Raw genomic sequence first — 17,220 nt, 5'->3', positions numbered from 1 at the left:
AGTGCTGGTATCCCATATGGGCGCCGGTTCGAGTCCCGGCTGCTCCACTTCCAATCCAGCTCTCTGCTAGGGCCTGGGAAAGCAGTGGAGGATGGCCCAAGTGCTTGGACCCCTGCACCCACGTGGGAGACCCAAAGAAGTTCCTGGCTCCTGACTTTGGATCGGTGCAGCTCCAGTCATTGCGGCCATCTGGGGAGTGAACCAGCGGATGGAAGACCTCTCTCTCTGCCTGTCCTCCTCTCTCTGTGTAACTCTGACTTCAAGTAAAATAAATAAATCTTTAAAAAAAATGTTAAACTGAAACCAAGGGAGTATAAAATATTAATAGAAACAGTGAAATCAAAGACAGGTCTTTGAGAAGATCACAATATTCACAACTGCTCACAGAAAAACAAAGCGACACACAAGACAATTTCAGGAATGAGAGTGGTACCATGACTAAAGATATTACAGACAGTAAAAAGGAAGGCAATAATATTACTAATTGTATGCCTATAATTCAACACCTTAAATAAAGTAGACAAATTCCTTAAAAAACACAAACCATAAAGCTCAACCAAGATAAAACAGATGGCCTGAGAAGTGTCACATAAATTAAAGTTGAATTTGTAGTTAGACAAGTAAAAAATTAGAACAAGGAACATTTGAGGACCAGATGGCTTCACTAGTGACTTCTAAAATTTAAGGAGGAAATAACACAGATTCTCTAAATTCTTCCAGAAAACTGAAAAGATTACTTCCCACCTCGTCTTCTGAGGTCATATTAACCCAAAATGGAAAACGCCAACCTACCTATCTCTAGAAGAACACAGAGGAGGAAAGCTTTGTGACCTGGGTCTAGGAGGAGTTACTAGATACAATGCTAACAGCAACATTCGTAAAAGAAAAAGTGGGACACACAGTACTTCATCAACACTGGAAAAGACTGTTGGAAAATGAAGTCAAATGGCTGGTGGAAGAAAACGTTGCAAAGCAGATATTTGTATCTAGAATATATAAAGAATCTTCAAACTCAGCAACAAGAAAACATACATGGGGCAAAAGGTAAGAAGAGAGAGGTCACCAAAGGAGGGACACAAACGGCAAACAGGCCTGAAAAGATGCTCCGCATCATTAGGAACATGCAAACTCAGACCACAGTGACGATGCCACAGATCTTTCAGAATGACTGAAACTGAAGACTAATTACCATGGGGCCAGCACTGTGGCATAGCGGGTAGAGCCGCTGCTTGCAGTGCCAGCATCCCATACGGGCGCCGGTTCGAGTCCCAGCTGCTCCACACCCAATCCAGCTCCCTATTAATGCACCTGGGAAACCACCAGAAGATGGCCCAAGTCCTTGGGCCACTGCACCTATGTGGGACACTTGGAAGAAGCTCCTGGCTCCTTGCTTCGGATCAGCCCTGCTCCATCTATTGCAGCCATTTGAGGCGCGAGCCAGCAGATGGAAGACCTCTCTCTCTCTCTCTCTCTCTGCCTCTCTATAACTCTACCTTTCAAATAAATAAATAAATCTTAAAAAAAAAAAAAGACTAACCATATTAAACATTGACAAGGATATAGCAGAACACACTCTGCTAGTGGAAATATAAAATTATAGTACCTCCACTTTTGCAAACAGTTTCTCAGTTCCTTAAAAAGTTATACATACATGTATCACATGATCAAGTCACTCCACTTTTAGAAGTTAGAAAAGAAAGAAGATACCCAAAGGTGCCAGTGCTATGGCTCAGCAGGTTAAAGCCCTGGCCTGCAGCACCAGCATCCCATATGGGAGCCAGTTCAAGCCCTGGCTGCTCCACTTCCAATCCAGTTCCCTGCCAATGTGCCTGGGAAGGCAGCAGAGGATGGCCCAAGTGCTTGAGCCCCTACACCCACATGGGAGACCCAGAAGAAGCTCCTGGCTCCTGGCTCTACCCTGGCACAGTCCTGGCTGTTGCGGCCAATTGGGGAGTAAACCAGCAGATGGAAAATCTCTGTCTCTCCTTTCTCTAATTCTGCCTTTCAAATAAATAAATAAATCTGTGAGAAAGAAAGAGAAAGCAAGGAAGGAAGGAAGAAAATGTCAGTGAAAGACTAGACCGAGAGTGTTCTGAGCAGCTTTATTTATAGAGAGAGGCCGTGGAAACAGCACCCACACCCATTAGCAGGTAAAAGGATAAACAAGTGTGGAGTGTGACAACACAGTTGAGTCTCGACATGACGACGATGAAACCACGAGAAACATGAGCTGTATGATTCCACTTATATACAGCCTAGGAAACGCGAACTGATCTCCAGTGCCAGACAGAGAGCAGTTGCCTGGGAGGAGTGGGAGGGACTACAAAGAGACACAAGGAAACTTTCAGGAGTGAGCAATCTGCTCCCTGTCTGATGGAAGTGTGTGTAAGTGTGTGGGTGCGTGGCAAGGCTATGCTGTATACTGTATTTTGCATGCTGTAGATCTGTAGTTGACTGTGTCACTAATAACTCAATAGATGTCATTACTGAGATATACCGTATTCAAGGCCACAAACCTTCACACAGTCAAGAGAACTGAAATTATACAAAGTGTGCTGGCTAACCACAATGGAATTGAACTAGAAATCAGTAAGAGAGGTCTGTGGAAAGTCTCCAAATATTTATAGAGTTCAAACAACACACTCTTTAGTAATTCATAAATCAAAGAAGCCTCAGGGAAAATGTACTGAATGAAAGTAAAAACATGACATATAAAAATGCACAGAATACCATCAAAGCTGGCATTAAATGCTCTATCAGAGATAAAGAAATGACAGTCAATGACTTCCACCTTCAGAAACCAAAACAGGAACACTCAGTATGTGTTTGAAAAGTCTGAAAAGAGAAGCTAAAACAGAAGAGTAAATGAAGTCAAAGCAAGAAATAATTAAGGTAAGGGCAAACATCAATGAAAGTCAAAACAGAAAAATAGAGAAAATCAGGAATAAAAGGAAGGAGTCATTCTTACCACTCCTACACAGCATTTTACTGGTAGTCTCACCCAGTGGGGGGAAAAGAGAAAAAGAAAGACGTATACACATTGCATGCTAAGAAATAAAACTGTCCCAACTGTCAGACAACAGTCATCTATGTAAAAATCCTATGGCATCTCAAAACACAATGCTAAAATACAAAATAATCACATTTTATATATTACATTTTACATTTTACTAACTTATTAGAAAAAGAGAGAGAAAGAAACAGAAACAGACAGAGCAAGCTGGTTCACTCCCCAAATGCTTCCAATAGGCAGGGTTGGTGGGCCAGGCCAAAGCCAGGAGCCTAGAGCTCATTCCAGGTCTTCCACACCTATCACCCCCACCTGCTGCCTTCCAGCGTGCACACAAGCAAGAAACCGCCATCAGAAGCAGAGCTGGCCCTCCAATATGGGAGCTGGGCAACCCAAGGAGCCTCTTCACCAACGTGCCAAACGACTGCTGCATAGAAATTGAAATAGAAAACACCACCAAGCATAAAATACAAAGAAGTGCGTATTACGTTTAATGAAACATGCACTTGAGGGACTAGCACTGCGGCACAGGGGGTTAAGCCACTACTTGCAACACCTACATCTCGCACGAGAGTGTTGCTTCAAGTCCCAGCTACTCCACTTCTGAGCCAGCTCCCTGCTAATGCACTTGGGAAAGCAGAGGAAGATGGCCCAAGTGCCTGGGGCTCTGCCACCATGTGGGAGACCCAGATGGGAGTTCCTGGCTCCTGGCTCAGCCTGGTCCAGCCCCAGCCATTGCAGCCACCTGGGGAGTGAATCAGCAAATGGAAGAACTCTATCTCTTCCTCTCTGTCTGCCTTTCAAATAAATAAATAAACTTTAAGAAAAATTTAATATGCACATGATCTGCATGCTATGCAAAAAACTACAAAACACTAGTGAAAATTATCAAATACCTAAGTAATAAATACATGAGATGTGTCACACTCGTGGTTTGGCAGACTAAGATTTCAGTTTTACCCAAATTTACAAACTGAATGTAATCCTAGTCAAAATCTCTGAGTTTCTGAGGATATTGAGAAGCTGATTCTAAAGTTTCAAAGGAAAGGCAAAGAAGTAAGAATAACCAAAACAGTTATGAAAAAGAACAGACTTGGGAGACTAATCCCATCTGAGCTCCAGACTCATGAAGCCATGCTAAACAAGACAGAGCGATGTTAGCACCAAACAGATACACAATCAACAGACCTACAGAGGCCAGAAACGACTTTGACAACGCACATGGCAAAGCTCTGGAGCAAGGGCAGTCTTCCCAACAAGTAGCGCGGAAAACCGTGAAAACGGACTCAAAATGCGTCACAGACCCAAATACAAGAGAAGACAAAAGAGAATGTTTGTGTACTTGGTTTAGGCAAATCCTGAGATACAACACTAAAAGCACAATCTATTTTTTAAGTGATAAATTGGACTTCATCGAAATTAAAACCTCTTCTCTGCCAAACATGATGGTAAGAGGATGGAAAGGCATCCTACAGACTGCAGAGCCATTGTCTGTGCACATTTGACAGGGAACTTACATACAGAATTGTATAAAGAATTCTAAAAAAGGAACAAGTGCTTAACAAAGAGGATGTACAAATGGCATTCAATAGCATTAGCAGGATAGTATACATCAAAACCACAATGAAATACCACCATGTATCTAGGAGAATGAACAGAATTTCTGGACGTGCCAAGCCCTGATCAGACGCTGAGCAACTGGACACTGCTGGTCAGAAAGAAGGCAGAATGGCTCACCCACTCTGGAAATCTCTTCTGAAACTGAGCACACACTTACTTAACGACCCAGAGATCCTGCTCCTACAAATGAAAACTTATGTTCTCAAAAAGAAAAAAATGCATAGGAATGTTTTCTTCAAAATCACTGGGGCCAGCATTGTGGCACAGCAGATGAACTGCCGCCTGTAACACTGGCATCCCATGTGGGTGCCGGTTTGTGTCCAGGCTGCTCCACCTCCGATCCAGCTCCCTGCTGATGGCCTGGGAAAGCAGTGGGAGACGGCCCAAGTATTTGGGCCCCTATCCAAGTAGAGACCAGGATGAAAGGTCCTGGCTTCAGCCGGGCCCAGCTATGGCTGTTGCAGCCCTCTGGGGATGGGATGGGGGGGAGGGGGTGAAAGGGGAGATTGTCTATTTACTGATTCACTCCTCAAATGGCCGCAATGACCAGGGCTAGGCCAGGCTGAAGCCAGGAGCCAGGAGCTCCATCTGGGTCTCCCACGTGGGTACAGGAGCCCAAGCACCTGGACCATCCTCTGCCACTTTCCCAGGCCATTAGCAGGGAGCTGGACCAGAAGTAGAGCAGCTGGGACTCAAACCAGTGCCGCAAAGCCGCCTTGTTGCTGCACTTCTGGTCCAGCTCCCTGCTAATGGCCTAAGAACATCCTTGGGCCCCTGTCACCCACGAGGGAGACCAGGAGGAAGCTCCTGGCTCTGCCCAGCTGTCACAGCCATTTGGAAAGTGAATCAGCAGATGGATGTTCTCTCTGTTTCTCCTTATCTCTCTGTAACGCTTTCATATAAACAAATCTTGAAAGAAGAAGTTCCTGTGGTCTAAAGAAGATCCAGTGCAGGAACGTCTTAGAGAATAGTATGTTAGCTATTTGGGTAAATACCAGGGGTCCTTACAAAGTTCACAGAAAATGTATATGATGAAAACACTACACACTGATTTCAAAACTTTTCTGCACCACAACAGACTCATAGTAACCTGCTACAACACGTCTGAGCAGGACCTAGCTGAAGCACTAAGGACAGACATTAGTCTGAAAGAAGCCACTTTCAGAACAACATGAATTCTGCTAAAACTGAGGCAAGCACAAACATGAAATGGACGGTAAAATTTAGGTGCAAGAGTGGTGAAATCAATGATGCCTTACAAAAAGTTTACAGGGACTCATTTTAAGAAGGGACAAGATGATGTTGAAGATGAGGCCCACGAGGCAGACCATTCACATCAGTTTACGAGAACAAAATTAACCCTGTGTATGTCCTAACAGAAGACCAACATTAACAGTAGAAATGACAGCCACAAGCAGAGCCATTCTGAAAAATTAAAGTGGAACAAACTTTCTGCTCAATGGGTACAAAAACAAGAACAGATTTTTCCATGGAAATTTTAAACAAGCGGGATCAAGATCCTGAAGCGTTTCTTCACACGAGAACAGGAGGAGAGATGCGGCCTTCCCGGTACAACCCTGAAAACAAAGCACAGTCAAAGCAACGGCTACCAAGAGCTGTCAAGAGCAAAGGCCATGCTAACAGCTTTTTTTGGATGCTCAAGGCGCTCTGTTGACTTTGGAGGGTCCAAGGATGGTGCACCCTGCTTATTCAGAGGACATTTTGAGAGTCAGCCAAAGCTTAGCAGAAAAACACCTGGGAAAGCTTCACCAGAGGGTCCTGAGGCAATGCTCCGGCTCACCTCCTCACACAAGGTGATTCTGTGAAGGCACTGATGGAAAACCACCAGGAACCCACCCAGGAGTCCTAACGTGGCCTCTTTAAGTCTTTAGAAGGGCCCCCATCGTTCTTCAGTTACTGATGTAAAACACATTGGATTAACACAGCTAAGTTCCCAGGACCATCAGTTCCTCATGGATAGACTAAACGACTGGTACCATCGTTTATCCAAGTGTCTTGAACTTGACAGAAATTATGTTGAGAAATAAAGTTTATATATTTTTTTCTTTTGAAAGACAGGGAGACAGAAAGAGACAGACAGCACTCCTAGCCACTGGTTTACTCCCCAAACACCCCAACAACCAGGGGTTGAAGCCAGGAACCAGGAACTCAACCCAGGCCTCCCCGTGGAGGCAGGACCCCAACTATCTGTGCCATCACTGCTGCCTCCCAGGAGCCACGCGAGCAGGAAGCTGGAACCCACCTGCTCCAGATGTGGGATGCAGGCGTCCTGGGAGCCACCTCACACACCAGGCCAGGCAACTGCCCCAGTCTCATCTTTTAACGCCAATTCTTCATGAATTTTTGGAAGTTCCCTCAGATTATAAATGTGATTCTATGACAAAGGCATCACCTTTCTAGCAATAAAATGTACTAGTCTAAAAATTCTTAGCAGACATGCACCTCTACTTTTATATCAGACATCAGCTGACAAACAGAACTTGCTTTTCTGTATTTTCTCTCATTATTTGGTAACAAAATGAAATGTGGCCACACAAAACCATCATTCAATTTAAACTTAACAGTATTTCCCCTTCATATGTGATGAATACTAATTTTTTTTAACTTTAACAAAAATGTAATGCATCCAGCCTAATTTTCCATATCTCTATCAACATCTTGGGTATGTCCTATTATGCCATACCATTTTTAACCATTTTATTTCTTCTACAGGTACTGTCCTACTTATTACCAATAATGCTATTAATCAATACTTATCAACTACTTCATCTGAGCTCTTTGGCTAAAGCTTTACAAACAACTTCCTTTTACAACAGTGCTATTCCAGTGGGAGGTGACTATCGCCAGGGTTGCAGAGATGAGAGGTAGAACCCAGCCCAGCACCCTGGATGACTACTCACATACAAACACTGCCATCTTCCACTCTGCCAAGTCACTCCCCACGGCAATTACAACTATAACTGCAGATAGCTAGTCAATGTGACGGCACCTGGATATGTAAGTGCTTACTTCATCCCTCCACTGGGTAACACTACTTCTGTATAGTGACAAGACCAAAGCACCTGGCAAATGCAAGACTCGCTCATGTCCGTCTGGATTTCGTTAGGACAGACCACCAACTTACTCTCTTACTGAGGCAGATAACTGGCCACATGCTGCAACCCAGCGTGCAGCAGCAGCAAAGGCAGCCGCAGAGGAGCCAGCGCACATTGACAGGAAGGTTCTTCTTAAGACAACTGTTAACTCTGTTGATGCTGGCTTTGAATTCTTCAGGAGCTACCTACGGAGAAATTTTAAGAAATAAGAACATTGCAATAATAATGTCAGTAAGCATGTCTCATTAGCATACATTTTCTAGTTTGCTTGGAAAAAAAATTCAGTTTTGAGGCACATAAACAGTACATAGTAATTAAGACACTCACTTTTCCAGTTAATGAAGAAGGGAATTCTGATTCAAATTTGTTGCTCAGTCCAAATCTATTTAAAAAAGCAAGAATATGCTATTACATAAGGTCACAAAATATTTAAACCATTTAAATTAACCAAGGTCAAGTACACAGAATGCAGATTCACATACAGACCAGTCTGAGACACAACCAATGTTTAACACACAATCACTGTAGTAATTTAAGCAATGTAACACGCAATTATTTTAGCAGTTGAATCAGAACTTTCATACAATGAATCAAGGCTGAATGCTAACGAACCAACAGAATAAACAAAAGAATACAGTTGATTTAATTTGAGCTACCACTTAAGTATCTTAAAAACTTCCTACACTGTACATCACTTTAACAGATGAAACAACAATCGTTTTCTAGCTTTGAATCTGACTGATGGAAATAAGAAATGGCTAAAAATTTTAGCAGGTTTCTGACACAAACAAGAAGAGAAGGAAAAGTGTAAGAGAAAGAGCAGGGAAAAGGAAGGGAGAAGGGAGAGGACACAGGCAGAAGGCCAAGTGCGGACTGACAGAGCGCTGCCAAGGACTGCCCCGTGGCGGCCACAGCTCCTTGCCAGAGCTTTCAACGCTATGAAGAAACTGGATGCATCAGCTCTACCTACAGCCTCTCCTCTGACCTCAAACACCTTTCCTGAATCGCTGTTAAAACCCTCCATGGCTCCAGAGTTGGTAACAAACCTAACCCGTGTTGCTCTCTCACGTGTTAGGTAGCCAGCAGAAGAAAATCCACTTGAAGGAAAGAGAATTCACGCAAACCACAATCACCAAGACCCTTCCGTATAACGCTTAAGGCGATCCTACAATAGGAAGCTTAAGCTTTTTTTTCCCCAAAAAATAATGTACAAAAACAACTTGAGTTTTATTTAATTAAAATAATTTTGAAAGTTCACCACATAAAGCTTTGAAGGGGAAGTACCACTTTAGACCTACATCTGAATGGAAACTTGAGACACGCTGGTTTTAGTTCCATTTCACTACCGCCTCATCCCTACAATCTACAGCTAACCTCAGGGCTGGCCCACTCCCGTCGGGCACCCTGCATCCGGTCAGTGGGAGCCTCCCCCTCCATACTTCGTTTGACGCCTTCCTGGCAAATGCTCATCCGTTGCTACCAGGGTAATTCCTTACATCCACTCTATAAAAAAAGAACGAACGAACAGAAGCCCCTTCACTGAACCAGGATGCCCGAGAGGCGGATCGCCACAGCCTCCAGCTCCGCCTGGGTCCTGGCCGGCCTCCTGTGAGGAAACACAGCTCCACCTAAGGGAGCAGCCCACCTGCTCTGCCAGAACGTGGACACTGTCACCGTGCGAGACCCTGAACGCTCAGCAGGACCAGGGATCACTGCATTTCTCCCATGCCTGGTTATAACCTGCTGCTTCCCCACCCCTTGGGAAATGGGGTCAGAACTACACAGGCAAAATCGGTGGGACCCGGCTCCAACACTCTCTCCCGTCTCTAAGCACCCCTGGCCAACCCTTGTTCAACTGAACTGTTGACTTTCCTCACTAGGATTCCCACTGCCTGGGGCTCCTGGAGAAAACCACTGAACTATCATAAACATACCCTTTCTACTTCAGTAAGCCTTATTCCAGCCAACTTTGCAGTCCTAATTGGTCTCTCTTCCCATGTCCCAAAGCTGTGATGTGCTCAACCTTACCCTCAGGGCACAGTACTTTGCTGATAACCATACACATTAACTCCAAGAGAGCACACACTCTCATGTCTTTCTCAATGTTAGAAAGGTTCCCAAAGTGAGCCAGCTGCTCCTCCAGTCTCCTCCGTAACCCTCGGCACTCCTCCCTCTGTTCCGGCTTCGTGCACACAGCCTACACACCTGGGGCAGTCTGTCCACGCAGCCTGCGCACCGAATGCCCATCTTCTTCTCCCTCAGTGACGGGATGACATCCATCTCTTTGCCTTCCTCAACCTGCGTCTGGAATCACGGGAGTCACTGTCTACTACACCTCGAACTTGACCTCGAGAGGCAAACTGCTACAGTCAGGCCTTCACCCACACTTCTTCCCAGATGGGGTGCTTTCAGAAGAGCAGCTGAAGGCCCTTCACCCAGCCTGCTTCTTCCAGCAGAGCTCAGCATCCGAATGTCACACGCCGCACGGGCCACAGCAGGTACCTCCTTTGTTCCAGCTTTCATCACTGCCAAAGCTTGCTTTTTTTAAAACTAGGCAAACCAAAGCAGCAGTATCTGGCAAGACTATCTAATTTTATTAAGTGGACAAGAAAGGTCACACTTTGCTAATTCAATTGCAAAATATCACTTTCTATGGTTTTGACTTGACATAAATTACTTAGTTTTGATACTAAGTTCTGACTTTTTTTTTAATTTGGCAGGAACCAGGGATTGTTAGAATGAAAATGGAGTATATATTTGTTTAAATTGACAGTATTATAAATTACACCTTTTATCCATTATGCTTCTATAGGCTTAAAGTTTTTAAATATGTAAAAGTAATTTATTATACTCTAAGACAAAGTACAACTGGTCTGGCACAGTCTCAGAAAAGCCAAATTTCATCTTATAAAATGAAAATTATATGTGCCTGAAGACTCTAAGCACTTTAACACTCTAAAAAGCTGGAGATCCCACTCAATATTTTTAAAAGATATGATTCAAGATGGGTAGCATCTTAATTCAGCCATCTACAAAGACTAAAAACTGAAATTTTAAAAATATTTTATGTTGCCAAGTTCTTAACACGGAAAACATCATGCACTGTCAGTGGAATTATAAATTATTTACAAAGAATCCAGAAATTAATTTAGTAATAAAAATATTTATACTTTTTTTAAAAATAGCAGCCCACATCTCTCTCTTTAAAAAATGTATTTATTTGAAAGGCAGTTACACAGAGAGAAGGAGAGACCCATCTTGCATCCAATGGTTCACTCCCCAAATGGCCCCAACTGCAAGGGCTGGGCTGGGCCAGCCAAAGCCAGGAGCCAGGAGCTTCATCAGAGTCTACACATGAGTGCAGGGGTCCAAGCGCTTTGAATCATCTTCTGCTGCTTTCCCAGGTCATCAGCAGAGATCTGCACTGAAGTGGAGCAGCTGGGACTCGAACCGCCACCCATTTGGGATGCTGGCATTGCAAGCAGTGGCTGTACATGCTAAACCACAATGCCAGCCCTTATTTATACTTCTGTCACAGTGATTTGCCTTTTTGGGGTGTAATCTCAAAAATAACCTAAAGTGTGGGTAACACCTTATACATAAAGAAGATCACCGAGACTTTATGCCCAAAGTAAGCGCTTATTCCCAATGTTACATGAATGGTTAAGTTATGGAAAATCAGCAACAGAATACTAGACAATCATCACAAGTTAGATTAAGGGGCAGGCATTGTGGTGCAGCAGGCTGGCTACGACTTGAGACCCCTGCATTCCACAGCCAAGCCCTGGCTGCTCCACTTCCTGCTGATGCACTGGGATCGCATCGGACGGGAGTGAAAACACTTGAGCCCCAGCCACCCAGGCTGGAAACCCTGATGCAGTGCCTGGTCTCTGGCTCTGGCTGGCCCAGCCCCAGCTGTTGTGGGCATACAGGACAGGGAGTGAACCGTGGAAGGAAGATGTCGGTCTCTTCCTCTCTCTCTCTCTCTCTCTTTCTCTCTCTCTCTCTCTGGACTGAACCAGTGGAAGGAAGATGTTGGTCTCTTCCTCCTTCTCCCTCTCCCCCTCTCTCCTTCTCTCCCTCCCTCTCTCTCTCTCTCTGTCACTCTGCCGTTCAAATAAACCAACAAACAGATCTTTTTTAAAAAGTACATTCATGGGGCCTTATGTGGTACAACAGGTTAAGACACTGCCTCCGATACTGGCATCCCATATAAGCACCAGTTCAAGTCCCAGCTGCTCTACTTCCAATCCAGCTCCCTACTAATGCACCTGGGAAAGCAGCAGAAGATGGCTCAAGTGCTTGGGCCCCTGCACCCACATGGGAGAATTGCAAGAAGTTCTGGGCTCCTGGCTTCAGCCTGGCACAGTCTCTGTAGATGCAGCCATCTGGGGAGTAAACCAGCAGACAGAAAATCTGTCTCTTCCCTTTCTCTCTGTAACTCTGCCTTTCAAATAAATAAATAAATAAAAAATAATAAATAGGGACGGGCATTATGGACTAATGGGCAAAGCTGCTGCCTGTGACGCCAGCATCCCATGTGGGTTTGAGTCCCAGCTGCTCCACTTCTGATCCAGTTCCCCACTACTGCACCTGGGAAGCCAGAAGACGGCCCCAGACTTGGGCCCCTGCACCCACATGGCAGATCCAGATAGAGCACCTGCTTTCAGCCTGGCCTAGATCCAGCTGTGCCGCCATCTGGGGAGTGAATCAGTATATGGAAGGTCGCTTTCTCCCTCTTTCTCTGCAACTCTGACTTTTGAATAAATAAATCTTTTTAAAAAATCCAATAAATAAATTTATTTTAAAAATTGTATTATTGCACTATCGTTTTTAATTAGGATATGTTTTGAACTAGGAGACGTTTTGAATTAGGGTATGTTTTGCTATGTGGTAAATTTTGCTTTTTCAATACAAAACTGCAAGAACTGACTGATTCAACTTGTTTTACCATTAGTGAAAAATATTTGCTTAATGCTTATTTTCCTTTCTTCTGAGCTGCAGTGTTACTTTAACAGTGGAACTTGAAAACATATTGAACTGCAATACATCAATGTGAAGATACTGCACAGTTCAGAACCGCGTGCATGAGAGAGAGCAGCCTGTTTCTCTGAGGGCTGCTCCACTCGGGCTAGTGGGGCCACAGATGGGCATCTGCTTTCGGGACAGCTAATCCCTGGGCTGGCTAGCAAGCACACGGCTGCCAGGGCCCCGCAGTCCTGTCCAACTAGGACAACCTTCTCCCACTCAATCAGGTCCTCTGCATGAGGTATCTGAACACAAGCCACATTTCTGTAGCTGATAATGTGTTCCACGGCTACAAGACAGGGAAAGGACTTAAACTAAAGCCAAGGCACAGCGAATCCATGAGGAACTGGGATTTAGGCACAAGCCGAAGCCAGCAGCAGGCAGACAGCACGAGGCGCAGGGAGAACACGGGCCGCGAGTTCCCACTGCGACAGCGAGGCTGGAACTGAAGCAGGTGAATCACTGTGACCGAGCGCTCGGCCGGGGCACAGGCTCCGTGCTGCCGAGACCTGGCCGTGCCACGCACTCGCACAGCACACGTCCAGTGCCTAGGACCACCGGGGAGTTCTGCTCTTTGAAATCTAGTAGAGCCCAACGTGTCATACACTTTAAGAATCTATGATACTGGCAAATGCTCCCATATAAACTTAAGTGAAAAAAGCAGAAAACAAAATACTTTATTAGCATGGTCTCTATCTTTTAATGAAAATATTCATGTACATACAAGGAAATCAAAAGGTTAATCCATCGAAGTATTAATAGTCCTAAATGAGATTATGAGTGAATTTCATTTTCTATATTTTCCTGTTTTCTATAATTTCTATAGCAATGTATATTATTATTTAAATCTAAACAGATTTTCAGAAAAAAATTAAAATACTTGGGATAAATACAACAAAATATTAAATGGCCTTTGCCTGTTGGTGATTGTGTTTGCTGTCTGCTTCTCTGGGAAATACTATTTCCAAATTACTAAATAATCTTGATGCTTTTCTCTATAATTAAAAAAAGGATTAAAACCTGAAGAAAAAAAAAGATGATTAAAGGGGTTTTGTTTATATTTTTAAGCTAGCCTAAGGAAATACATGTGCAGATGACATGTCTGGACTTAGAGATAATTCTACAGGTTTTCACATACATTTTTAGTCTATATTTTAAGGATACTTTATACTTATGCATAAAGTACATCATAAAGAACTTAGAAATTAAAGGGGAGAAGCTGGTCCCTAATTCTGAAACAGTAGAATCTCAGAATTCGAGAATCATAAGCGTCTGTAAGTATCATTTAGTCCAAACAATTTACTCTACAGAAGAAGAAAGTGATGTCTGAGAAGTCACTTAAGAGTCTCATGGCTAACAAAGGGAGAGCTTCCCTCTCCTGAACCTCACAGCTTTCTCGGTAAAAACAGAAAACGTCTACCCACCTGAACTACAACCTCCTAAATTAGGAAGATATCTGAAAATTGGGAGGAAAAATTTTATAAACAGAAATCCCAAAAATTTTTAAACATTTATTTTTTTGAAAGGCAGATAGAGATCCTCTATCAACTGGTTCACTCCCCAGATGGCCACAATGGTCAGAGCTGGGCCAGGCCAAAGCAGGAGCCACAAGATTCATCCAGATCTCCAACATGGGTGGCAGGGGCCCAAACACCCGGGCCATCCTCTGCTACTTTTCCCAGGCCGTTAGCAGGAAACTGGATCAGAAATGGAGAAGCTAGGACTTGAACTGGCACCCATATGGGATGCCAGCATCATTGCAGGCAGCAACCTTACCTGCTATGCCACAACACTGGTCTCAGAAATTCTAAAATTAATATTAATATACAACAAATGTTAAAGTTTTCTCATGAGATCTAGGGGGAAAAATCTGTTTTTAAGGTTTTTAGACTTGTACCCAAAATCAAAAAGAGAAAAGAAAAAAAAGTTTGTTACAATGCTTGTGTTGGTGAATAATCTGTAGAGAACATACGATTTTGTTATTGCGGTTCAATGAAATAAGTGGGGCTGGCACATGGTGCAGCAGGTTAAGCCACCACTCTGAGACTGGCATCCAGTTCTGTCTGCTCGGCTTCCGATCCAGCTCCCTGCTAATGAGCCTGCTGAAGGCAACCTGGGCCCCTGTCACCCACAACAGAGACCCAGATGGAGCTCCTGGCTCCTGGCTCCTGCCTGGCCCAGATCTGGCCATTGCAGCCATTTGGGGAATGAACCAGCAGATGGAAGATCTCTCTGTGTCTCTCCCTGCTGCTCTGCCTTAAGGAAACACACACACACACACACAAACACACACACACACACACACACACACACCTTCAACCAAATAATAAATAAATAATTAGCAAATAGACAACTGGCTGGATTAGAAAATCTTGACACAGCCTAGTACCTAGAATCCCGTCTGAGCCTCAGCCCCCTACACCAGGGGTCACAACACCACCAAACTCGTTTAAGTCATATGTAACCGTAAGCTCCGTCTGCTTACGGAGCTTACTGTTGTGACCTTGGTGCTCACCTTCCTGGTCCACTGGGCAATATTATCACTTGAAACCCAGTACAGAGAACATGATAAACCCAAGAATGTCCAGATCTCAACAGTTTCCACAAATCTTGGTCAAACAGCCCAGCAAATAAAACAGCCAACGATAAAACTAGCTAATGCTAACTACAAAAACTTCCCAACTTTTTGTCGACCAAAGTCAAGAGGTGGCATGGGCAAACAGTATGCACAATAGCAGTACCGGGTTCAAGAAAGCCAGGTGACACGCAGGGGTTCACAGCTGAGGTGGGCACACGCCAGGTGACACGCAGGGGTTCGCAGCTGAGGCGGGCACGCGCCAGGTGACACGCAGGGGTTCGCAGCTGAGGCAGGCACATGCTAGGTGACACGCAGGGGTTCACAGCTGAGGCAGGCACGCGCTAGGTGACACGCAGGGGTTCACAGCTGAGGCAGGCACGCGCTAGGTGACACACAGGGGTTCACAGCTGAGGCGGGCACATGCCAGGTGACACGCAGGGGTTTGCAGCTGAGGCGGGCACATGCTAGGTGACACGCAGGGGTTCACAGCTGAGGGGGGCACGCGCTAGGTGACATGCAGGGGGTCACAGCTGAGTTGGGCACGCGCTAAGTGACACGCAGGGGTTCGCAGCTGAGGCGGGCACGCGCCAGGTGACACGCAGGGGTTCACAGCTGAGTTGGGCACGCGCTAGGTGACACGCAGGGGTTCGCAGCTGAGGCGGGCACTCGCTAGGTGACACGCAGGGGTTCGCAGCTGAGGCGGGCACATGCTAGGTGACACGCAGGGGTTCACAGCTGAGGCGGGCACTCGCTAGGTGACACGCAGGGGTTCGCAGCTGAGTTGGGCACGCGCCAGGTGACACACAGGGGTTCGCAGCTGAGGCGGGCACGCGCTAGGTGACACGCAGGGGTTCGCAGCTGAGTTGGGCACGCGCTAGGTGACACGCAGGGGTTCACAGCTGAGGCGGGCACGCGCTAGGTGACACGCAGGGGTTCACAGCTGAGTTGGGCACGCGCTAGGTGACACGCAGGGGTTCGCAGCTGAGGCGGGCACGCGCCAGGTGACACGCAGGGGTTCGCAGCTGAGGCGGGCACGCGCCAGGTGACACGCAGGGGTTCGCAGCTGAGGCGGGCACGCGCTAGGTGACACGCAGGGGTTTGCAGCTGAGGCGGGCACATGCCAGGTGACACGCAGGGGTTCGCAGCTGAGGCGGGCACTCGCTAGGTGACACGCAGGGGTTCGCAGCTGAGGCGGGCACATGCCAGGTGACACGCAGGGGTTCACAGCTGAGGCGGGCACGCGCCAGGTGACACGCAGGGGTTCACAGCTGAGGCGGGCACGCGCTAGGTGACACGCAGGGGTTCGCAGCTGAGGCGGGCACGCGCTAGGTGACACGCAGGGGTTTGCAGCTGAGGCGGGCACATGCCAGGTGACACGCAGGGGTTCACAGCTGAGGCGGGCACACGCCAGGTGACACGCAGGGGTTCGCAGCTGAGGCGGGCACTCGCTAGGTGACACGCAGGGGTTCGCAGCTGAGGCGGGCACATGCCAGGTGACACGCAGGGGTTCACAGCTGAGGCGGGCACGCGCCAGGTGACACGCAGGGGTTCACAGCTGAGTTGGGCACGCGCTAGGTGACACGCAGGGGTTCGCAGCTGAGGCGGGCACGCGCCAGGTGACACGCAGGGGTTCGCAGCTGAGGCGGGCACGCGCCAGGTGACACGCAGGGGTTCGCAGCTGAGGCGGGCACGCGCTAGGTGACACGCAGGGGTTCGCAGCTGAGGCGGGCACGCGCCAGGTGACACGCAGGGGTTCGCAGCTGAGGCGGGCACGCGCCAGGTGACACGCAGGGGTTCGCAGCTGAGGCGGGCACGCGCTTGTCCAGGCACCCAGGCAGCTAAGAGAGGCTCCTGTGGTGGGACTGGAA

At 46.4% G+C, this 17,220-nt stretch overlaps 1 protein-coding gene across 2 annotated transcripts in view; it reads right to left on the bottom strand.

Moving 5' to 3' along the window:
* CHIC2 (cysteine rich hydrophobic domain 2) overlaps nt 1-17,220 on the bottom strand; it is a 50,948-nt gene that overhangs the window by 21,232 nt on the left and 12,496 nt on the right. For both annotated transcript variants that reach the window (XM_051835055.2, XM_051835054.2), the window contains exons 2-3: nt 8,074-8,128; nt 7,776-7,931 (exon numbers count right to left, since the gene is read on the bottom strand). In XM_051835055.2, coding sequence (XP_051691015.1) covers nt 7,776-7,931; nt 8,074-8,128 — 211 coding nt within the window. The remainder of the gene's footprint in view (nt 1-7,775; nt 7,932-8,073; nt 8,129-17,220) is intronic.

This window comes from Oryctolagus cuniculus, chromosome 8, assembly GCF_964237555.1.
Source record: "Oryctolagus cuniculus chromosome 8, mOryCun1.1, whole genome shotgun sequence".
In the NCBI taxonomy this organism is placed as follows: Eukaryota; Metazoa; Chordata; class Mammalia; order Lagomorpha; family Leporidae; genus Oryctolagus; species Oryctolagus cuniculus.
The sequence above is the reverse complement of the archived record's forward strand: the minus strand, read 5'-3'. Positions and strand labels throughout refer to the sequence as shown.